This window comes from Aquila chrysaetos, chromosome 6 (assembly GCF_900496995.4).
Source record: "Aquila chrysaetos chrysaetos chromosome 6, bAquChr1.4, whole genome shotgun sequence".
NCBI classification, from domain to species: domain Eukaryota; kingdom Metazoa; phylum Chordata; class Aves; order Accipitriformes; family Accipitridae; genus Aquila; species Aquila chrysaetos.
The window spans coordinates 32,813,836-32,839,131 of record NC_044009.1 but is presented as its reverse complement, the minus strand read 5'-3'; the positions used below and the strand labels follow the sequence as shown (position 1 = coordinate 32,839,131).

At 36.1% G+C, this 25,296-nt stretch overlaps 2 protein-coding genes across 7 annotated transcripts in view; both read right to left on the bottom strand.

The window, feature by feature from the left end:
* TTC21B (tetratricopeptide repeat domain 21B) overlaps window positions 1-7,904 on the bottom strand; it is a 40,763-nt gene extending 32,859 nt beyond the window's left edge. The window contains 7 exon segments of the mRNA XM_030019352.1: window positions 263-354; window positions 356-421; window positions 2,353-2,475; window positions 4,757-4,923; window positions 6,212-6,322; window positions 7,398-7,527; window positions 7,781-7,904. Coding sequence (XP_029875212.1) covers window positions 263-354; window positions 356-421; window positions 2,353-2,475; window positions 4,757-4,923; window positions 6,212-6,322; window positions 7,398-7,527; window positions 7,781-7,900 — 809 coding nt within the window. The 5' untranslated portion in view covers window positions 7,901-7,904.
* A 2,266-nt stretch (window positions 7,905-10,170) lies between these two features.
* Window positions 10,171-25,296, bottom strand: part of SCN1A (sodium voltage-gated channel alpha subunit 1) — a 102,645-nt gene continuing 87,519 nt past the window's right edge. For all 6 annotated transcript variants that reach the window (XM_030019343.1, XM_030019344.2, XM_030019338.2 and 3 more), the window contains 6 exons: window positions 24,146-24,427; window positions 16,686-16,739; window positions 16,209-16,346; window positions 14,427-14,531; window positions 13,781-14,051; window positions 10,171-13,431 (listed from right to left, as the gene is read on the bottom strand). In XM_030019343.1, the coding sequence (XP_029875203.1) occupies window positions 12,263-13,431; window positions 13,781-14,051; window positions 14,427-14,531; window positions 16,209-16,346; window positions 16,686-16,739; window positions 24,146-24,427 (2,019 nt within the window). In that variant the 3' untranslated portion in view covers window positions 10,171-12,262. The remainder of the gene's footprint in view (window positions 13,432-13,780; window positions 14,052-14,426; window positions 14,532-16,208; window positions 16,347-16,685; window positions 16,740-24,145; window positions 24,428-25,296) is intronic.

Here is a 25,296-nt window from a genome sequence, read left to right as displayed (position 1 = left end):
TTTGTTACTTCATGCCTATCTCAAAAAAAGGTCCTCTTCATTCCAAAATGGATTCATGTATTGATGTAGTTTCCTCACAGAATTGCAAGGCTGGGTTCTAATAAAACTTAATTTAGTTCAAATTTATTTTTTTAAAAAAACTGATTTAACAAATTCAAGTGCATTAAAAATGAATGGAAACCTATCTACTTTTGTTTCAAAGTGTTCTTACAGGGTAAACATGGCAAGAACACAATTAGTGGTGTGCTACTTCATACTCAACCTATGTGCCGTTTCAACTGCCTGCTCCCAGTCCTGCAAGGCTAGTTGTAGCTTCATTTTCTTTATGAAAGCAGGAATGAAGTTTGGAAAAGTTTGCAATTATCTGGTTCACAGTTTCCAGAGCTCCTGAATAATTCTGTCGGACCTCAAAATACTGTGCCTAGGAAGGAAGAAAAGTTGCATCAAAAGGCTGTACACTCACATAGGTGAGAAGATTCAGTTCTTTCATACAGAAACCAGGAAAAAGAGCTAGTGAGAGAAGTAAATCTTTCTTTAAGTAAGGATCCTTCAGTATCAACCACAACTAGAGATACTGCAACAATTAAATAGCAAAAGATAAAATGTAAAACCCAGTGTGTGGTAAGCACTCTATAACAAAGGTAATTGCAGCATTTACAAGTTACTAGTCAGTTACAAGCAAGAAAAAGACAGATGTAGCTGAAGAGTAAAAATGTTCTTATTAGGTTTCACATAACTTTGTATAAAGCATCTCACAATTCTAGGATATTGAGCACAACCCACAGATTAAACATTTTTTCAAGCCCTGTGGTACGTACCATCTAAAAACCCACACTTGGTAGGTCACTGTTGTTGTTGCCAGAATTATCAATTTTTTAATTGTAAAGCAATTTACGGGGTACTTCAAATACAAAACTACTTAAGAAGTATCAAGTATCACAGTTTTAAATGAATTTGAGTAGAAATCAATTTAGGGCTTAATCCTCTATTTTGCTTTGACACTTAAAATTTACTTACTATATTCCAGGTGACTGTGTGGATACAGTCATTTCATATTTTTCAGACAGAAATGGTGCACAACAGCTTGAGAGTTAATTTCTTAAGCCATAGCAAGATAGCTGTCTGTAAAATCTAATTCAGTAACTAAATTTGAGTTAGACTGGTAATTGAACACAACAGTCTTCATACAGCCAACCAAATACCATTATGCACACTCTCCTGAACTTTAGTCTTCTTATTTTCATTGAACAATTTTTTTCTGCATTTAGCTTTAGAATATTAAACAAACATTAATATAATGATTAACAATGTCTGTGATATAAACAAGTAGTATACTCTGAAACAGAAAAATGTGTAAAGAAAACAATTCATGCCACTCCCTTAATGAAATACAATCAAAACAAACACTTGAAACGGACTAATGACAATTAAAAAAAAAGAGTGCTAATGTTCATAGATGATCACACTACAGTGTTAAACTACTACTTTTTTTTGCCATGGCACACAGCAATTCTGTAATGTGGACAGGTGTCCTGTGAGGAAAGGAAGAGATTACACATACTTTTACATTTTCAGGCAATTTGAAGCCTCATTTCTTACATATAAATACATGAATAAAAACAGTTTTTCTTGTGTCTATAGTAAAATCATAAGCTCGATATACATTTAGATTGACTGTATTTAATCTATACCTTTCTTTTTTACATTGTGTCTAATGGACCCTAAAGTTTCATCTGGTAGTTAATTTTATTCCAAAAAGAAAAAAAGTGCATCATTTTAATATACTTAAAAAAACCCACAGATGTGCAGGAAGACACAGTTACCAGTTCCAGTTCATAAAAAAAAAAAAAAAAGTGGAAATTTTATTTAGTGAAGCTGTATTCCACTGCAGCAGTGTTTTATACTAATAGGAGAAATGTAATAATACAAGAATGCCCCAGAAATTCATAATTATGTATATAGTAACAGACACAGTGTACCATTACTGCAACCCAGGCATGTCCCTTTGTCTTAACCTACAAGAAAGTGAGAAGTCTTACAAACTTCAGCTACTCATTAAAATTAACTAGGCTGTCTACCACAGGAAACAGAAGTGTCAGTATATTTTTATTGTGCTAGTAATCAATTTGTATGATAACTGTTCTATATTCCTTTAAACAATTCAATACATCAATTCAAACTTCATTTCTGCTAAAACCTAGTCATTTCCGCTGAACAAAAAGAGTATGACTGAGCTATATTTCTACTCCTTGGACAAGCTCACTTATAGACAACTCTTCTCAGCATCTCTCTAATTACTCTACAAGACTAATATGACATTTAGGAAGAGTTAAAATCATGAAGTAAACTTACTTTACCAAGCAGAGCAAAAACATCATGGCCTTCCTGCAGTGCTTCATCAAAGTATTTCACAGCTTTTTTGATGTGAGTTTCCTTCCCACAGGTGAGATCAAGCCATGCTTTCAAAATCAACCCCTGTAAACAAAATATAAATTGGAATTCTTCACTAACTAGGTAGTAAAAGTATACTAGATAGAGTAGTAAGTAGAAATAACCTAAAAATAAAATAGGACTTAATTTTAACTATTTAAAAATATATATTTGAAATTATAACCAGTCTACAGCATAAGCTAAAACATTAGTAATTAATTTCAGCATTAAATTGATCAAATAGTATATTTACTTACAGGATTAAAAAAACCCAAACAACAATGGCACTGAACTAGTCTAACATGCTCAGCAGACAGAACAAAACCTCGCAGAAGTGATCACATAAGACATTAAGAATATCTTCTGCAAACATTTCTGCAGAATATGTTCTTAAGACTTTGTTTATATGAGACACTTAGAAACATACGGGGTGCTGAAAAATGAGAGAAACTTGTTTTTTTCTTCTACTGTCCGATTAAAAGACAAACCTACGTACAAAAGGCAAAGATCTGACATTTCCCAAATCTCCAACAGTATTATAAAAAAAAAAAAAAAAAGAATATAGTACTTAGAACTTTTAAAAGGTAAAAAGTGTCTTTTCATTGAAGGAATTATTACTTGTAATTAATTAATTTTATTTCTGTTATGTGCTCCAGACATTTAATTATAGCTTAAGTAAATCAAAACTATTTTGAAGTGCTAGATTATTTAAACAAATTATAATTGCCATCAGAACAAAAATTTAGATTATAAAACATCACTGCACTTTTGTAACATAGAATTAAAGAAGTGAGTAATGTATTTAAAACTCAAAGGCTAGTAGAAGAGCCATATTTTGTAATTGCTAACAATCCAGGTCATGGTTTTGTTATGCAACAGAAATTGGCTGAAATCCATACACTCAAGCATTTAAAAAAAAGGGAAATTTTTACTTCTATATGAGGAGTACATAAAGTATCTTATCAAAAGGAACTGCATGTACTAAGCAAATCATATTTCACTAAGTTTAAGCACCCCTAACCACCTCCTGAAAAAAATGAAGTACACATAACTTTGTATTGTCAAACTAGGAAAAGGGATAAGCATAAGCGAACTTAGAAAAAAAGGAAAACTATTTTGTTTTCTATGTATTTAAATGCTAATGTACATTTTTATGTATGTGTATGTCCCTCTGTTAAAAAAAAAAAAAAAAAAATTTCAAATCCATTAAATACTTCAGGTGGAAATATTTCCCACTAAGCGACATTCCCAAATAGTGTCTCTTAAAAACAAAAACAAGCAAACAAAACCCAACTACTATGGTTTCAATAAGCAAAGGCATAAATACTGCTATTTTACCAAAATGGCATATCCTTAGTCTTTTTAGAAATTAACGTATTAATGCTTTGTGATGTCCTTAATTATTTCATTAGTAAAAATTAGCCAGTAATTAAAAATAACTAGAAATTTTAATAAACAATCAGTGATAGTTCAAAAGCTAAGGCGTTACTTAAATTCATAATGTAATTTCAGAAATTAGTGTTGAGAATCGTTGCAGATTTCTAACTCACGTAATATCATATAAACCATAAAACTGTAGATTACAAATTCAGCAATGTACTGAACCACACAGAGGAACAATTCAGAAACATTTGTGTTTAATACTGGTGTCATAAGAGAACAATTATGCATTCAATTTTAACAGCTCTGCCTTGAAGGTGTCCAACCACAAAAAAAAACCCCAACTTTTTTTTGTTCTTTCTCTCCTTGAATTGAAGCTGATACCTCCTTTAAAAAAAACACACAGCAAGTTTTCACAAACCTCTTTAGAGATTAAAGATTCTAGTGAATTTTGATGTCTGTATATAAATGCAGAAGACATTGCTACATACAACACTTATATAGATTTTAAAATAAATTACATTCAGTAAAACTCTAGGCAAATTTTGCCTTTAACAACTGCTGAAAACTTAAATCCCTGATCCTCCGGGTATTTTTGAGTCTTCAGATTCAAAACAGATGACTCCCTCTAGTGAGACTATCACGCTTAGTTTTTTGCGGGGAATTATGATGCTCAGTATCAAGTAGCAAAATTGGCATAACTACATGTTATTTCCATTGGTCAATGCAGACCTCTCATGTATTAAGTGAAAATGAATACTTAGCGGACAAAAAAAATCATTATGCTGAATTCTACTCGGCCCTGTCAAATGAATTTATGACATGAAGAAAGAAAGTATTAGAACACAAAACACTTAAAGGAAACCTCCAAATAGCATTGGTGCAATAAGTCTAGCTTCACAGCATACATGGTCCTATTACTATTTTATATAGGAAAAAAAGTTACCTCTTTACCACCACCAGAAACTTTGATCATTCTATCAACATATTCACGGGCTTTGTCCTCACGACCAAGATGCCACAAAAATAGGCCAGCAAAATACAGAGCCTGCTGTCCTGCTGTTTTACGTTGCTCCTTCATTTTTGCATCCAACTCTAGAATAGCATCTCGATCTGAAAATGTTTTGATCAGAGCTTTCGTTGATGACATCTCAAAGTATTACAAAAGAGCAGCACATAACCCAGGGGTTCCAAAGCAAACCTTGTTTTCTGTATTATATGTTGATAAACACACAGGCAATGCCTCCCAGTTGAAAATATTAACCAGATACAGATGTAAAAGACAGAAGATGGCTCCCATCAACACAGTCATTTGTGCAAGAACCCCACTATTTATTAAACCTTAGATTTGTAGCTAAGACTTCTGCCAGATAAATGGAAACTTGACAATAAGGTTCACATTTATATCAGCGTCTGCCAAATAAGTAAACAGTTAACTGTAGAGCAGCCTAAAATGCTGAACACAAGACCGTTTATCTCCAGAATCCCTGGAAAATGTGTGATGTGTTTCTTAACTCTAAAGTTCATTTTCTTACATCCTCATTGTTATTGTCAGTTGCTCTCATCAGGTTAATCCCACATAATAATTTCATTTATTGTGCAGGACTTACTGCCAAATATTTTTTTACCCACATTCTTTTCTGGTCCTTTTTTAGGAGCCATTAAAATCAAATGTCTGACACTTACTGCCATGACTTTCTCAGAGTCTTGAAATGCATGATAATTTTGCTGCCCTATGGTATTAATCTTCAGGGACTCAAATAAGAGTGATGTCAATAGTCAGAGCTGTTTCACATCATACTGCTTAAGAAAATTGTCAGTAACAGTTATAAATCTGCACAGTCAGGAAGATACCAGGGCAATAGTTTAATGACAACTCAGATTACCTGATAAACCAACTGTGTTTATGAGAATATAATTCTAAGCAAAATAACCCAGTTTTTAGATTGGAGGAAGGAATACCAACGTTCACAAGATTCTCTTCCCCCTTTGTAAGGTCAGGGTAACTTGAAAGATAGAAACAGCATGGCTTTAATGACTTCTTAAGTTGCAGTTCTGCTCAAAAGTACCAATATCAGACAAGAGTGAATCACAATCACAAGAAGCTTAATTAATTTTTTTTTTTTTTCCCCATAAAAGATTTTTCATCATGGTAGATAAGTTAGTTTGGGGTGGGTTTTTTTGGTGTTTTATTTTACCATTCAGTCTTACTCTTCACAGTTCTGTGTTTTGGTATTTTTGTTTACAGTCTTAGTAAGTGTCACTCGGTTCACGACTAGATACTATGTCAAATGCAAAGCTGGAGTATACCTTTTTAAATTAGGCAGAATTAGTCTACAACTCTCAGATCTTCACACACAGCTCTCTAAAACATGAAGCAGTATTGTCTTAATGAGCATACCTGGATTAGGGCTCTTTTTATGGGCATAAATGAGAGCCATCATTGTACAAAGTGACACCTCCTGTTTGTTTTTAATAGACTCCAACTGACGAATACCCTCTTGGATGTCACCTAGTGAAAACAAGTGCAGAATAGGCTATAACATTTTTCAAGACAGAGAATAACAGCATCAAACCTCAATCTGACTTAAATTTTTTCCTCTATTTTTTCTTCTTTGTTTTTGAAAACACTTTCTTCATAACTTCCTTCATTATTCACACATGCATTTTCACTTGTTTGTGCAAGACTTTCAAAAAGACACAAGAAAGAAAAAAGCATCTCAATGTAGAGAACTTGAAAGGAGTTATGTGCTAGTTCTGCCAACTGCCATAAAGATGAAAATCATCTTTATTATTTGTTTTATACAGGGCATTGAGCAGCTCTGTTTGTTCCTGTTTCTTTATATAGCCAGGATTTTTGCCTTGTTTGCGTGAATCTTTTGAACATCAATAGAAGAGACAATAACTTGAAAAACAGGAATGTATGATTGTAAAACAAACAAAGTCAGGGAGTTTGGAAACAGACGGACCACCTAAAAATCTTTTGAATCCTTCCTAGCCCCCTGCCACAGCCCTCCTCCACTTTGGGTTACTTGTTAGTACTCTGTGACAGCCTTGATATATGGATTTAGCTAAATAAACTTCTCAAAACAGTTTAACGTACACAAAGATCTTCCCAATAGGTATTAGCTGTCAGATCCTCTGAGGCAGATAAATACAACAAAGTTAGATGTAGGTGAACTGAAGGGAAGAGATATTAGCTGGAACAAGCAAATTTATCTTTGTGATACAATGCAATGGGCATTTGGGCAGGGCTCAAACTCCCTCCTATGAACTTGTTTACCTGACTGACATTCATGTAACCATTTAAAAAAAAAAAAAAAAAAAAAAAAGGAGAGATACTCATTATTTCTAACTTCAGCACTATGTCCTCTAGATCAATTTCATTCAAACTGGGGGGTGGGGGCAGTGATAGATCATGAAACACTAGTAATCTTCTCAACATGAAAAACATTCAGTCTCCATAACACTGCTTTCTTTCCGTGTAGTAGACTAAAGACTGCATTTGGTGACGCAAGGAAGACCAGCGTTTTGGGAGGGTGGCGGAGGGACAGTGCTCAACAACCAGCTCCCCAGCCCCACGTTACCTGTCCTCAGGGCGCCGTAGGCCCGGTAGAAAAGGAACACCGGATCGCTGCCCACACGCCCCAGCGCCTCATCCGCCGCAGCCCGGACGTGGTGGAAGTAGCCTTCTTGGCAGTAATAATTGAGCAGGGCCTGTGGGAGAGGCGGCCTCGGTTCACTCGTGCAAACACTTCACCCCAGGACGGCAGGAGACCGCGCCGACCGTCCCGGACCGGCCTCCTCCGGCCGCTCGCCCTCCTGCCCTAGGCTCCACCGCCCTCTCCTGCGGCTCGCCGCCTTCCCACCCGCCGGCCCCAGCCCCAGCCCCAGCCCCAGCCCCTGCGCAGCCCCACGCCCGCGGAGAGGCCCGGGACGGGACGGGACGGCGCCCGGCGGCAGCGCCCACCTGTTGCACCTCGGCGTCCATCGTTGCTACCCAGCGCCGCTGAAGGGACCCTCCGGAAGGGCGAGGGAGAGCCTGGCCGCACGCTGCCATTGGCTGGCTAGCAGGAGCGCCCGCTGCCATTGGCTTGGAGGGAAAGGAGGCGGGAGAGACACGGGAAGAAAAACTTGGGGAAAACGCCGGAACGTGTTTGGCGGCCTATTGGGCTCTCGGGAGATGGGGGCGGGACCACCTGGACGGGAGGTCCCGTACCATTGGGTGGGAGGGGGGGGGGGAGGGGTTTGAACGCACCTCGACGGGCCGTGCTGGCTGGGGGTGCGGCGCCCCCTGTCGGCGGGGACGGGTGGTCTCGCCGGCTCTCCGTCAGGAGGGCTTACAGCCGTTAGGCAGTCACTGCCTGAATGCCGGACGGAAAGCTTTGAGAATTCGTTTTCTTGCTTTTTTTGGCTAGACATACGACGAAGTGGCTCACACTTCATATGTTTCATAAACTGTCTCAGTGCTGAGCACTTCAAGTTATGTGAAGCTTCTCTGTAGAGATGAAATAGCAATGGGGTAAAATCAAATACAGAAAGTTCTTCCCCCCCCCCCCCCCCCCCCCTTCTTTCCTCCTAGGGAATTACAGAGTTGCAAAGACTAGTAAAAATCAGGTTTTTCCCCTGGAGGTGAAAGCATCCTCAGTCATTGTTTCTGGACACCAGAAACAAACAACCATTGCCTAATAACGGTACTTTAGAACGGTTGTGTTGTCCGTGCAACATGAAAACCATCAATAATGCCATTTAGTACGAGGAGGCAAACCCATCTCGCGCTGAGTTAGTAGGTGAAGCTGATTCTTCTAGCGGGGAGCGCTCAGAGTAAGCTTTCCTAACAAATGCATCACACGTGGCACTACCCCATTACACACTTCTCATCCCCACTGTCAGGAAGGTGCCAAAGAAGTAATATGTACAAATATTTGTTTTTCCCTTGTTGGCCAAGATGATCCTCAACATTTCTTGTTATGTTTAAGTGGTGCTCTACTTGTTCTGAAGTAATATTTCAGCTTCTGTAACATTGAAAACCTAAAGCAGGTATGAGAAACAAGTATTTTTGCTGGCCATGACCTATGATCTGCAGTGACAGTAGCATAGTTCTCATTTATCTTAAAACTACTTCCTTGAGAAAAGCAAAGTTTAAAAAGCTATGTATAGAATATTAAAAAATATTATTCAATTTTTTACCTTAAAGCACTCTATTATTCCTGTCAGTTTGTGGATAATTGACATACTTTTAAGCTAACCTTTTAAGACATATTTTGTCTACATATTAATCTGAAAATACTTATCTTTTAATTTTGATACTTACACTTTTCTATCAAAGTTTTTGACTTTTTTTTTAAATAATGCTTTTCAGAACAATTTGAAGGAAAAACATTTTCCTCCCTTGAAGGATTTGTGATGAGTTTCAGGGAAGATGCTATCAAATTTTATTTCTGCTTTAGCAACTGAGCAAGCATATGGAATACAATTGCTCATAAACTGGTTTTATACTAAGTTCAGTATTCACCTCTGAGTGTTTTCATTGTAAGTTCACAGAATCATGGAATCACAGAATCATTTAGGTTGGAAAAGACCTTCAAGATCATTGAGTCCAACCATCAACTATGTCCACTAAACCATGTTCTGAAAGGTGTAGGGGAATGCAACATAAAAATATGTAAGCATATAAAATGAACATTTTCAGAAATTCACTGAAGCAATTGATAAAGAATAACCAACAAGCCCACTTGCCAGCTGCATTTGCATTTTCCCATATCAGTATCCACAAATGATAGCTTCTAGTAACGTGGTGCTTCCAGAGAGATTCTTAAAAATTCCTAAGGAAAAGACCAATGGTTACTCACTCTGACGCCAATTCACCTTTTTCAGAAATCCACTTGAATAGAAGATGTTCTATAGCCTATCTCTGGATAGTAACTAGCAAGAATAAACTGGTTCCATAATCCAAGTCGGGGAATGTCATGTATCTAGTATTATTTTCAGTCCTCTTTTTCTCTTTGTAAACTTGTGAATGCTCAGTTCTCATTCCTCTAAATGCTCTGAGCCTTCTGGGACACACTCAGGACAGCTCTGGTATTTGATGGTTGAGTACCCCACTTCATGGAGCTGCTGCATGAACTCATGAAGTTACTCAGGGCACTACTATTGATACATGCAGAATCATCATGCTCAGTGTCTAACATGCATTGAATTAGAAACTCCTTGTTGGTGACTAACAAGCAAGTCCCAAGGATTTGCTTACGTGGAAAAACAGTATAGCTGGCTGTAAAGGTTTTCAGTATCCTCTCATTCTGTGGTTTTAGAAGCATACCTTTTTTATATTGATGTCAGATAATAAAGACAAAAGGAACATACAATAAAAAATGGAATCTTTATTATATCGGCGCATTAATAATGTTCTTTAGCATCAGTTAGGGTAATAGTAGCATTTTCCTGCATGCAGTTCACTAATACAGTATTAGTCAATAATTTTAATAAAAGTAATCTATATTTAATTTTCCTGTGTAAGAAACATAAAATGTCCTGATGTGTTGGATTATACAATTTTGCTACTTTCTCTTTGTGAAAAAATATTGTGGACCCAAGATAACATTTAGAACTGTTCTAGTGCAGCATGAATCAGAAAAAAAATATGTGATTAAATATGAGAAAAGATTAAGGGTTCTGTGAAAGAAAGGTTGTATCTGAAAACTTATGATGCAGGCACTGCTTAGACATTCAATTTTAACTTTACACCATTTCCCAACTGCAAAAAACCTTAGATTTTTAGAAGCAAATTATGAACTTATTTCACAGAAAGTATTGGCATGTTTGCAGATATTGTAAAAAATAAGAACATACAGCTATCCATTCTCTTAGTTATATCTTGTTCTCTGGAGTTCTTCTGTGAAAAAGTGCTATGGACAGAAAGTAACAAAAATGGCGTGATATCAACCTGAAGATAAAATTCAGTTCTTGTTTTATGTACATAATGCTGAAAAATAAAATAAAATGATTTTTACAGTATTTATATTTGCTTATAAAATTCTAACATTATTTTCAACAGGTTTAGTAGTTTTCAACATGTCTGTACAGTTTGGATATACACTATATGCTTTTCACTGAAAATTCAAAAATGTAAAACAAATAAGCTCCTAAATAGCTGCAAAATATTGCTTAATGGTATGGAGGAATGAGGTCTTGTTGAGTAGTTTATTTCATTTAGCTCTGATGTATGGCTTCCCATATTTAAGAATCCTGGACAGTCAAAGGAACAGCAGCATAGGCAATATAAACATGCATTGATAGCATCCAAACTATCTATAATGGTAGATAATACATAATTTTACCTGTTGAATGCTTGCACACTACATTTATTGTGGTACATATTTGATGCAATAAATGTGCTAAGGTCATTATCTGTTTGCTCAAACATGCACCACAGGTTAAAAATTACTATTTACATAGCAGGGGGCTTTTCATTAACAGGTACAACATCAACCTTACTGAGAGCTGAAGATGGCTAAACAATACTGCAGGATAAAGCAGAACAACTTTATAAAGGGCTCTTTTTGATCAATTTGGAGGGCTGAGGGAGATTCATTTAGTACTCATAGGCAGAAAGACATTTGACAAAGACAAAATCTGTGACTCCAGACCTAGAAAGAAGTTTGCACTTTCTGAAAATTAATGGTCTGTGCAAAAAATAATCTGTCTCTACTGTTCTTGTGAGTTATAGGGGACTTTACAGGCATACCCAGACTTGTTTGGATGTGGTACAACATGAATACATTAATTAAGCACCTCAAAATCTGTTATTCCTTTCCAGAAACACTGCGCTAAAAAAATCTGTTGTTCTTTGTGACTTAATGTTATTTTCATGCATGATCTATAAGTGCAGCATGCCTTCATGCAAATAATTTCTGTGTGTATATTAGTCGTATAATAGAACACCTGGCCCTTGTACCTGTAAAGGTGTACTTAATGCCCTTCCCCAACAGAAGCCCCATTTACAAAAATAGTCACATATAATAAACAACATATGAATAAAAATAAGATGAATCCACCAACACAGATTTTGTAAAAATATGATGTGTGTGGCAGTTGAAATGCAAACAGTGGATACAGTTACTGTATTGTTTTATGCTAAACACACAAATACTTGGTTTGCACCCCTTTTACTGGTCCCTACAGTCTGAGTAGCCATTTTTTCTCTCCTCTTCAGCAGTGTCAGCTGGTAGTGAGAACAGTAACCTCCTGTCAAGGTTGTTTCCCCATATCACAGTCACAGTCACTGACGAGGGGTCACTGTCTTTTAATAGGCACTGACCTTTAATGTACAGTATATTTGTAAAAATTGTCAGTTTGGCATAGACCTCCAGCAGGAGTCCTGTTGACACAAACACATGATCCTTACAGGGTATGAACAATTTTGCACATAGATGATTTTGCTTGGTATTTGCTTTTATTTCTGAACATCTTTATCTTCCTTTTCATGCTTTTCTTTGACTGGCCTTGTTACACGATCATAAGAAGGTGGACAAACTGCTGTTGATGCGGTTATATCAGTTTTCTCTGTAAATGAGTTTTCATTTAACTTGTCAATAAGGATTTCATCTTTCATACCCTGACCAGCCCCTCCTTCAGTTTTATTTTTGTTATAGATAAAGGAAGCTTGTTTTACTGTTCGTTTTAAAAGGTGACGTCTATAAGCCCGTTGAATAATGACAGCAGATACCTCCTCCTGTTTTCTTTTTAATGTGGTTGTAATTGGTTCGTAGGAAGCTTTTGAAGGATTGGATGCCATAAATCTATCTTCCATCTGTATTCTGAGGGCATCCATCTCCCCACTTTCCCCCAAAACACGCTTTGTGAAAGCAAACAAGATGTCAAGGCAGTGAATTCTGTCACCGCTTACCATGGGTAGATCCATTGCAATAAGCTGAACTTTGTTTGGTTTGGGTAGATGAAGAGGAGGCTCAAGTGCTGCTGCAAAATCAGACAATTTCTCAAATTCCATGAATTGTGTTGCATCAGGATCAAACTTTTCCCAGACTTCATAGAACATCTCAAAGTCATCCTCACTCAAGGGTTCAGCGCTTTCTTCAGTAGCAACACCAAAGTTCTCCAAAATCACAGCAATGTACATGTTCACCACTACCAGAAATGATATGATAATGTAGCTGACAAAGAAGAAAATCCCAACGGAAGGGTTGCCGCAGTCGCCTTTAACGGAGCTCCCCGGATGAGCTTTGTTAGGGTCACAGTCTGGCTCCCCACTGTTAAGAATTGGGGCTAGCAAACCATCCCAGCCAGCAGATGTGGTAATTTGAAATAGGCAGATCATGCTGTTGCCAAATGTTTCAAAGTTGAACATGTCATCTATACCAGCTTCCCGCTTAACATAGGCAAAGTTGGACATGCCAAATATCGCATAGATAAACATGACCAGGAACAGCAGCAGACCAATGTTGAACAGAGCAGGAAGAGACATCATCAAAGCAAAAAGCAGAGTGCGGATTCCCTTAGCGCCTTTAATGAGACGCAGGATTCGACCAATTCTGGCGAGTCGGATGACTCTGAATAGTGTGGGGGACACAAAATACTTTTCAATCATCTCGGCTAAAAACATACCTAAAACAGAAAAAAATAAAACCAAGATACGTTACCACTTAATCTCCATATCATAGTAGAAATTTAGAAAAATAGTTTTAAAATTGGTGGTTCTATGTAGCATTTAAAGATATTCTGTAGATTCCACTTGCATAACTTTTGTTATACTTAATATTTGCAGGTGCAATATATGTTGAATGATTGTAACAGTTTTGATAGTTAGATTAGGTAAATTATTAGATAAAATGAAAAGTTGCATGACTTGGTTGTAAACCTTGCAATGGGAAAAGCCAACCATATAGCTCTATTTGAGTAGGAGTTTATCTTATATTCATTTTACTCACTTTTTAGTTTAATAAACCAGACTTACCTACTATTGAGAGGATGACAACTACAAAATCAAAAATGTTCCAGCCTATAGTGAAATAGTAATGGCGAAGTGAAATTAATTTCAGGACACATTCTCCAGTGAAAAGGACAATGAACACCAGGTTTATCCAGTATAAAATATTTTCCATTTCTTCACTCTGATCATCAGTCTCTACCATCATGGTAACCATGTTAAGACAAATAAGAATCATGATGCTGATGTCAAATACTTGCTGTGTCACAAAATCAAAGACCATGCCTTGGAATTTGTTCTGCGGAGAAAAGAAAAAAAGAAACATCCAATATAAACTCTAATTGTTTTTCTTCTCCTGTTAGAAGAAAGTAGAAAAATATTTGCAGTAAGGCCTATGAGACTTCAATAAAAATGTAACTAGTGATCTTAAATAGAGTAGTCAAATTAAAGTGAATGCAACAGCTTAGTTCAACCTTCTTTGTCTGTATATTCATACCTAAAATGGTTGCAAGGGAAAATAATTTTTTTTACTGTGTTTTCATTTTCCATTTTTGCTGACTGATACACTAGTTAATGATAGTTTTCACATGGGCATATTTCTGCTCTCTATATATCAATAAAAACTCAGCTGTTCATAAATAGCTATTGGTCTGACATATATAAATAATTTTACCCCTGGTCTTGGTATAGGTTTTTGTGGTTTTTTGGATCCCAGCTTTTTCATTGCATTGTAGTATTTCTTCTGCTCTTCTGTCATAAATATGTCTTGACCTCCAAAGTAAAAACATGATATCAAAACTGGTTATAATCACATTTAAATGCAGTGTTGAAAAAACTCTTAAAGAGAAACGTGATTTATTTATTTATTTCATGAAAATCAAGAAGACCGAATTGGGAAAAATCTCTTCGTTATCAAATTCAACCTATGCATTTAGTTCAGAAGTTGTCTGAACATCCAGTACTGCATCTCACTAAAAATAATGCAGCATTTTTCTATATTTTCCTTGAACTCCAAGAAATCCTTTTCAATACCTCTTTTGTAGGAAGAGATGCAGTAAACAGCATCTGAGATAAACTCAAATAGTCTGGGCTGCTCAGTACTGTCACTTCTGAACTGTGATTTTAATGAAACAATGGAAGCAGACAAAGTCAGGTTTTCAGTACATGGATGCATTAATGCTTTAGCTATCTCTAGTTTAGCAATCACAACATTAACACTGAGACTCAAAGTCTTCAAGGTTTTTGAGAAGATAGATTATCAGACTTTGGAGAAACTAAGCTGAAGATTGAAGGGTTCTTGATACTGTTAACAGCAAAATACTCTCTTTCAAGTCTTTTATCTTGATTAGCTTCCATGTTCAATTAAGTTCTGATTAGCAAAAGCCAGAACTGGCCTTTGGAGTCTGGCAGTGAAGATAAAGAGACAATTATGGGTCTTTCATGGCAACCTAACCAAAATCCACTGCCCATAGTAACTTTCTTGTAGAGACAGCTTGAATGAAAACCCATCAGACTCCACATACGTCTTGAAGTAAATTTTTCCTGGATAAAAGATACGTGCAGACATCTAATTCCAGGAATGTCTATGAACACATAGGACTGGATGCAGCCCTTTTGTGGAGGAGTGTTTGGGAAGCTTGAAGACATGAGAGTGCATGCACAGTACGCTGGACAGGCTCCCTAACCATATACCTCTAGGCCTCTAGCATGTAGAGCTTCCAAAAATCTTAGCATCTCGCATTACTAACATAAACCCAAAGAAAGTGATGAAGTCCAGTAAGGTAAAATTAAACTAGTAATTCATAGATGCTTATGTCCTTTAGCTTTCATTACCTTATCTATTTACAGAAAATAATTTTAAAGATGAGCATCTGATGCCCAGACCAACTGTACCAGTGAGATTATCTACATCTGCACTATGAAACAATAAAAAATGGCCCTGAGATAGTTACAAACCACTCCTGTTCTGTATAGTTTCAGACTGTTCAGTTGCCGCAAAACAGAACTTGAATACCTGGGATCATTAAACCAGCATCTGTAGTAGTGTGATGAAATAATGCTTTATTTTTCATAACCATGTAGCTATTTTTTGTGTGCTGATAGAATCACTACAAATCAAGAAGAAAATCATCAAGAAATTACGAGTGCTCTAATGTAGAGGCCTAAATCAGAGGTTTGATCATGTAAGGAGATTTCATGAAGTGTAGGCATGGAAAAGCAGATGACTTGAGGAAGACTAAAATGGACATTGGAAACAGGAGGGTCTGTCCCATTCACTACAATGTAAAATCTTATGACGTTAATGCATACTACATCTTGGTAAGATTTTTTTATCCTAATATACTTCAGCTTTTTCAATTTTGAACAAACCTTGGGTGTACATTCCATATATCATGCACATGTAAAAATGCGGTATTTTAGAATATCCTTAGAAGAGAAATGAAACAATACTTATCTTCTTTTTTTGCTGATTGAAGTTATCAATAATGACACCAATGAACAGGTTCAGGGTGAAAAAAGACCCAAAAATGATAAAGATGACAAAATACAAATACATGTACAGGTTGTCTTCATACTTGGGTTGCTGTAATACCTAAGAAAAAAAAATGTGAAATATCATTCCTAAGATATCATGTGAAAATTTGAACTGAACAAGCAGCAACCTTGGGCAAAATGTCCTTAATATTTTGTGTTTGGACAACACTCCTGTCATTTATATCAATATATTTTGTCCATTCCATCTATTACTGACAGCATCTGGCAGTTTGCATTTAGTTTTCCAGAATTTGTTACAGCAGAATCTCATATTAGTTAATTTAATTTTGTTTCATTCTATTGTATGGATATGTATTGCTTTTGGAAGATATATGAAGACACACTTGTTGATAGACAGACGTCAAGAAAAAAAAAGATAAATATTTGCAGTACTTACATCTCTTGAGTCAATAGCTGCATACATAATATCCATCCAGCCTTTAAATGTAGCCTGTAAACAGTACACACCTGTTTAAGCATAAAGCTTGAAGACAATTCATGTAATTATTTCCAGCAACTGAGTACAGCACCAGGAATAATTAGCATAACATGAGATTTCTAGATAATTTTGTCTCGGCCTTTTTCACAGCTGCTCATCGGATACACTACTATGTATCACCTTATTTTGTCTCTATATGAACATTTTAAGCAGTAAGTGTAATTAACTTATTTCTCATTAATTAACACAAATGGTAGAATGCAGTGTCATTTTAGTGGACTAAATGTTCATCAAATCATGTCAGCTGCAAAGGCTATATACAGCTGAGAAATAGCCTTATGTAACTGAGTTGCCACCAATGAAGACTGATGTGTAGTCCCTCTCTCTCAAATCAGTCAAAAAGCTGGCAACCAAAGGGAACCAAAAATTTGATCAGCTCAGATAAAGTATTTTCCTATCAATCAGAATTTTTAGTTTTCTCTACTTTGAAAGATTGATTTAGTAATTCTATTTTCACTTCAAATATATTGTATTGTGTTTTACAGAGGCTAGATCCCTCAGATATGTTCTGAGATAAACTGGTAAGAAGAAGATGTGCTTTATGTGATCAAAGACTTAATATGCCTCATAGGTGGTAGCATTTAATGAATTTTTATAGCTATTTCTTCTGCCCAAAATCTGCAAATTTTTATATTTGACGGTGAGGTGTAGATTGCATCATCTGAGTGTTCAAAACAGAAAGTAATTTTCTCTTTGTAGCAATTAGTTCTCTTTTGACTAGGCAACATCTCCAAGTAGAAATCACTCAGCTTTTAATGCAGTTGTGCCCAGAATAGAACAAAGTGGTGAGATAGTTCTCTGTCACTTAATCCCTATTATAATTTTGCTGAACAAGGCTGCAGATCATTGGTTCCTTCATATTCCTTGCCATAGAGACCAGTCGCAGAAACAAGTCAGGAGTGGAACACTCTTCATCCATGGTTATTGCTGTATCTCCATCATCTTGAGGTTTCATTTCTAGTGGAGATTTCAAAAAGGCTTTGCTTATGCAGCATACAAAGCAGCTGGCATCATCCTGAAGTGAACTTAAAATGAGAAGGAATTATTTTCTTAAAGGAAAAAGAGGTCCCTTACAGTTTTGAAACAGTGGAATACCAAAAAGAGCATGATTATCCTGAGATGCAAATCCAGTATGCAACAACTTTCACATCTTGGGGCCAACACAGAAAATATGGAGTTCAGGCAACTTACAGTATGATGGTGAAATCAGAGAACCAATAAATCAATGAATCTGAAACAAGTAGAAGTCTCAGCTGAATAATTTAAAGTCCTTGTGGAATAGTTGGACTGCAAGGGATTAGGAGAGGTAGGATCAGCTTTATTTATGTATTTTCTAATACATGTTCTCAAAAAGACTTTTAATGATGGACACTCCACGATCTCATAAAAAATATTTATTCCGACACTTGTCTTTATTGTTTCCTGATATCTAAATCCTTCTGTTGTCATTTTAGACTGTCACTTATCATAATCATTACATATCTGGAGAACAGAGTACTAATCATCCTTTGTGCAGCACCTTTTACTTATTTGCAAACTGATTGTTGCTGCCTTTCTTCTTTAGGTTGTGATCACTGTTCCTTCAATCTTTCCATATAGATCTTGTTTTCCAGAGCTCTGATCATTCTCATTATTTTCCTCTGAGCTCTCTTCCACTAGTGCATCTCTTGAAATGGTAACCAAAACTGGACTCAGTATTTCAGCTGAGGTCTTACAAGGTCTAAATAGGGCATGATGATTACTTCACGTCTTAAAGGCGCAACTTTTGTTTCTGTCTTGGTACATTATTTGCATTTTTTGGAATGTCATGTCAGGTGGAAATCAGCACTTCAACCTGAAACACTAAATGCAAATAATGGGCATACTTTTACATCAGAAAGATGATGCAAATGATGGAGTGGCTCTTCTGCAAAGTGTGTGCTGTTGCCTCAGATTCAGATACATGGTGATCCTTGCATATCACTCCAGGGAAAGTGGAATTATTGTTTTTTGTAAAATTATTGGTGTAGCCTAGACTAACTAGAGTGAACAGGGAAAAAATAGACTAATTTTAAAATATTAAGCTTCACCATCATCAGTAAAGTACTCCATTATAAACAGACAGTACCTTTCAGCTAGTGCTAGGAAAAAGAGCTGAAAAACTGAGCTGTATTGTTGTTGTTGTTGTTGTTGTTATTATTATTATTACTACTACTACTACTACTATTATTAAAAAGGCAACTTGAAAAGAGTGTGAGGGTGAAAAAATGTAAATATAACATATTTCTATCTTACAGTTCAAAATATGTAAAGCACAATGTGTATTTTCCACAATGAGTTTCACAAAACCATATTACCATTATTGAAGAAATGAAGACAAAAACCACTCCCAAAACCTAATTAAAATTAAGTAATTTTAATAATAAAATATGCTCCCTCATGATATTATTCATTTTATTTGGTTTTTTTTACTGAAAATCAGTAGGAATCAGTGAATGTAATCATTATGCAAAACCATTTACACTGGTTGAGAACTTAGCTGTGAGAAAAGAGATTCTTAATTCCCAAAGAAGAAGCGTCAGTTCAGCAGGAGAACTTGTAATTTTTAAATATGTTGCCTGAACAATAGCAAGTAATGGAACTGGAGGTTCAGTGTCAAGACATCACATTTAATGAAAGAGTATTATTTCTACTGCATTCAGTAGAAGCTTAGGCCTGCTTAGGTTAGGTGTAAATTTATCTGCAACACATTTTCTTTAACTGGAATAAGGTATTATTGAGGCATTTGTGCATACTGAATAGAAAATAACCCAGAAATATGACTAAGACATCAAATTCTTAGTTTCCTTTTTGTATATTCAACTATAAAAATATATTGTATATTCTTAGTGACACTGAATCAGGAGTAATTCATTGATTTCAAAGATTACAGCAGTGTAACTGAAATCAGCATCTGTTCCAAACTTTTTTTCCCCCAAGGAAATTTGAAAAACATGCATACAACTGCAGATTCAAATGTAGTTGGAAAAACCAACAAAACAAAAATCTCCCAATCTACTTTACTATGGTTAAAAGTATGAAGACTTTTTTCTCTAATTAATAATTTCTAATGAAGTTATAAGTAATGCTGGAGTTTCACCACTCCATTTCTTTACCAGAAATAACCACCAGGACGATTCACATTCCCTATTGAAGACAGCATCTTGCTTTTAGAATATTAACTTGCTGGAACTTTGAAGCCATCCTAATCTTATAGCCCTAAAATTCAGCTTCTGATTTTTTTACCCTACACTTCACAAGGTGTGTTTTCTTATTTATATTATTAACAGCAGAATAACATAACATTGTGCTTTGAGACCCACTGGTTTGCCACATTTTATCCTGGTAAGCAGGATATACGCTTACCAGCAGGATAAAAGCAGGCCTCTGGGAGATTTACTTACCAAAGGATCCAAACACTAGGTTCAAGTTAAAAAGGCATAAGGCCATAAAATTATCAGGGCAGATGCCACATCTCTTTGTGTACACCAACCTCTTCCGCTTCACTCATTGATGCATGAAAACTGTGAAAGGAATTTCTCCAGCAGATCTGTCTCTGCTTTCATGCTTTTCTTTAGGGACAGAGAAATACTCACACAAGTTCAGACCAAGAAATGAAAAAAAGAAGTTTGGAGATCCACATAGACCAACATGAGCTACTCTGCATCATAGAAGAAAAAAATTCTTATAGAGAGAATGGGTACTTATATGACTGATGGCATGAATATTTACGCTCCAAATTATGTAAGAATTTAGGAAAATAGTCTCTGATCAACAAAGTCTGTAAAACTTGGTTATATCAATGGCATGTATTGTTAGCCTGTATTTTGGGGCAGAAAGAATTATAACATTGCTATCAATACTAAAGATCTTCCACACACACCCCTCCCCCAAAAGAAAAAAAAATACAACATGCAAACCAAAAATTAGTTTATGTTCTTTTCTTAGGTCCCTCATTCCAGAAATTCATTTGCCATCACTGCCAAGGAAACTCAAGAAACAGCTTGTCAGAGAGTTCTTTTTGCTTAAAAAGCCACTGCCACACATTTCCAATTTATTTTTTTGAGCCTAGAATATTTCTTTCTGAAATTATCCTGCTTCTTTTGAGTATTTCTATGTAAAATATCTATGTTTCTTTTCTATATTACTCTATAAAAAGAGTGGTTTGTTTCTACGATGAACAGACCCATATACTACCAGAAACGGCTTTTTGTGATTCAAAACAAAAATTGTTCATGGGACTAATTTATGTCATTCCCAGAATAATAAGGTCCTCAGTGCCAGGGTTTGGACTTCTTTTGGCTGGTTTTCATTTGGATTTTTTTTTGTTATGAAAATGGTACTACTTCCAGTAGTATTCACTCCAGATAGAAAACCTCAGTGATACAGAAAATAGATGTGGTATTACCTATAACCCAGCTGAAGGGATATACAATACTCTTCTTTGACTGGCTCAAAGGACATGAGTCAGAGGGTAAAACGGAGAAAGGAAATAATACTGGATTGTAAGAGGCAGCTTTCTGTAGTAAGTTTCTAGCTTCCTGAAAAAGGGACCTTGTATCAGTACCTCATGCATTGATATTTCTCACTGAGTTTGTCATTAGAAAAATGACATTGACCACTATGGGTTTATTTTCTCAGGTCCATCACAACCTAAACAAAAGTCTGTGCCTGAGGTTGTTAAGGTGGAGAACCAAATGACTTCAGTAGACTTTTCAACTAATCATTAAGATGTTAAAAAAAGGCCATTAATTTCACATTGGGTGCACAGAAAGCATATCCACTTGCAACCATGATTTTTAATCAGACTTTTCAGGCTTAATACCTTATTTTGGGCCAAATACTCATGTTTCAATAGCTTTATCTTTTTTTCTGAATTAGTAATGGATACCTCTAATTGAGTAATGCCTTAGTATTTACTCATCTTTACTGTTACTACAAGCTGATTAGGAAGAGTAGGGAAATCTAGGGTTATGACATACCTATTCACTTCTCATGTTTCTTCTGAACACAATGGTTTTAGAATCCTGTTCTAGATTCTCATCCAAAGTACTTTATATATCAGGTAGAAAATCACCTTATAAATATCTTCTTTGATTGAAAAAGTAATGTAAGAATCTCAAACATTTATGAATTGTGGCCTTTCTTGTGTTCTTCAAGGTGAAAAAAACACAGATTCTGCACATTTGAAAGCATTAACTGAAATCAAACTGATATTTTGTTTTCTCCACTCTCGGGCTTTTATCATTCCATAACTGCAAAAATCACTACTAGTGGCTTACTTACCAAACCCTGAAAGATGCAGGGCCAAGCGTCTGTTTTGTGCAATGTCAGAAGTGCCCTGCTTTTTTCTGGTATGTCAATTGGCAAATTTCTCCCAATTTGCCTGCCAGAACAATCCAATAATTTAAGAATCTAAGTCTTCATGTTAGAAATATTTGTTGCTTTTCAATGAAGAGAAGATGGGATAAGATGCATAGCTGGGACACTTAAAGATATATGACTGCAAGTAGCTGAGGGGTGGTGACTGTGGCCACAAAGCCAGGAAAAAATGTACCTGGTGTTATCCCTGTCCCAGAATAGACTAGGCTACTACTGGAAGAAGAGTTGCAGACCACTTGGAAAGAGTTTTGTTGATGTCTTGTTTCTCCTGAACATGTGTAATAAAGCATTGTGCCCCCGATGCCAAGGGGTATTCCAGGCCAGTGGATTTCAAAAAATAAATAAGACAAGAGAAAAGAACTAGATGGAAGAGCTGTGTCTGTGTTAGGATTGCAAGGTTGGGAGCAATCAATGCAAAGGCGAAGGCATCAGATGTTAGTAGTTTTTCTTTATATCTGCTGGATCCCTCTGTGCCCTTTCCTGATGTGACAGTAAAGTAAGTAATCTTTATTAAGACAGGCTGAGAGAGTTGGGGTTGTTCAGCCTGGAGAAGAGAAGGCTCTGGGGAGACCTTATAAGCAGCCTTCCAGCACCTAAAGGGGGCCCTACAGGAAAGCTGGGAGAGAGGGGACCTTTTTAACAAGGGCAGTGTAAGTGAAAGGACAAGGGGGGGTAATGGCTTTTTAAACTGAAAAGAGGGTAGATTTTAGATTAATGGAAGTGGCATGGAAGGAGACGTTCTTCACTGGGAGGGTGGTGAGGCAGCTGGGGACAGGTTTGCCCAGAGAGTGTGTTGTGGATGCCCCCGTCCCCTGGAAGTGTTCAAGGGCCAGGTTGGATGGGGCTTTGAGCAGCCTGGTCTAGTGGAAGGTGTCCCTGCCCATGGCAGGGGGGTTGGAACTAGATGATCTTTAAGGTCCTTTCCAACCCAAACCATTCTGTGATTCTATGATTCTAATCATAGTAAAATTTAAACTGTCATAGTTATCAGCCACACAGGTGAGATGCTACATTAGGTGGGAGAGGCAGTTCACAATGCCCAGAACTATTGTTTTAGACCCTGTGCAGGGCCATGTCGATACCACTGTATCATGTTAATGATTTGTATTATTGAGATTTCTTATGCCAACATAAAAGCTAGAAACTTATTTTAAAACTATAAAAATGAAAACTAAGATTCTGCAGAACTAGATAGTAACCTCAAAAGAACATAGAGGTTGCTGAATGCACACAATATGGGTTAGAGTCCAGCATTTTCTTGATTAAGTTGTGTCAGATTATTAGCTACTCCAAAATACGAAGATAGTGTTGTGAGGACACAATTTTTGATACTGAAGGCATAACCTTATAGTATCTTTCTGCATATATTGTCCGCCTTCTTTTCTTCCTTCCGTTTTTGCTAAGTAAACTCCACTAGGTGCTTATGCACAGAAATAGCAGGGAAAATATTTCATAGATTATAGTATCTAATGATATTTTTCTTTTCCTCTTTCTCTTCTGAATGAGACATTGTTTCTTAGGTCACATAAGTCTGCACTGGTGGCAGCCACATGACTGAGAGGGGATTTCCTACCTGGAGTTCTTCTGTGTGACTTAATCACACCAATGCAGATTTTTGGTTTTTTAGCAACAGTAAAAGTTAAAGTATTCAGATAGCTGATTACTATTCCTAGATACTTGTAGAAACTTTTAAAGGTAGAAGGGGCTGGAGGACTAAAGGATCTATAAATAGGAAGAATAGCACTTGTTCTGTCAGATGGCCTAAAAATTCTTTATTCATCTTAGTAGGCTCTACTTGCTGCTTACTATGAAAAGAGTAATCAAGTATCAGTGCAGCAGTATTACTAAGTCACAGATAAAAATCATCAGGTAAATATGTTTTCTGTCTTTGTTGCTAGAATTGCTTTTCACTATTACATATAAACAGTAAGAGGTATATATAAAGAGTGATCACTTACTACTTGAAGTAAAGAAAGATACCCAAATCCTACATTATCAAAGTTTACTTTCACGTTTTTCCATCGGGCACTTTGATTGTTTTTTATGAGTTCCTCGCACTGACTAAAATTGTTGATTTGGTCGACTTCAAACCTTTCATCAGTTGTGGTGTTAACACAGTAGTAGAACTTCCCAGCAAACAGATTTACTCCCATGATGCTGAAAATTAGCCAGAATATAAGACAAACGAGAAGCACGTTCATGATGGATGGAATTGCTCCTAAAAGGGCATTCACAACCACCTAGTACACAAATACAGGGGGAAAAAGAAAAGAGTGTAAGAATATTTACAGCAATAACATTTTGTATACTGTTTTACCAATACTTAATAAATGCTTGTTCAGAAACTAATACTATAAATGCTAAAGCAGTACATTATTAACTGTAGCGTTGCACTGTTCTTTTAAATACTTAACATTAGTATATGTAATGAAAAGAAAATAAGTGAGAAAATTAAAATAATTAAAAGAAAAACAAAAGAGAAGACTCTGTGGTAGTAAGATGAAGCCTGACACTGATGTGTTCTATATAAAAAAGACAAACATGTTAAATATAAATACAGACATAATAAAATTCTAAAAATGCATCAAATTATAGCTTAAAAATGCTTAAAGAAAAATGGCAACCTGTAGATTTGATCAACATAGCTTTGAAATTTAAGCTGAAAACACAAATGCCATGAATCTAGAAACTAAGCTCTACATTAAAAGGATTATGCAGGAATTAAATACATATCTTTATTGCCTTATTGTTCCATGCAAGAATATAACAAAGATTAATTTCTTTGTATAGGAAAGCAAGACAGTTTTGCAATATGTGTCTACTTGAATCAACATAATTTATTTCAAGCTCCAGTCTTATTGTTTCATGTATTGAGTTTAAGTCAGTAATACCCTTCATTTATCTAAAGAAGGACATATATCAAGGACATACTTAGGGGTTTTGATTTTGCATTTAAAATTATTTTTGGCCAGTTGCCTTCTCAGCCCCTTGCAAGCAAGATGTCAATAATTACTTATGTAGACAAAAAGTGTATTTTTCTGATGTATACAGTAATTAATCACATGTGTCTGTCAGAGCTATCGAAATTTTTGTGATATTTGTTTGGCTA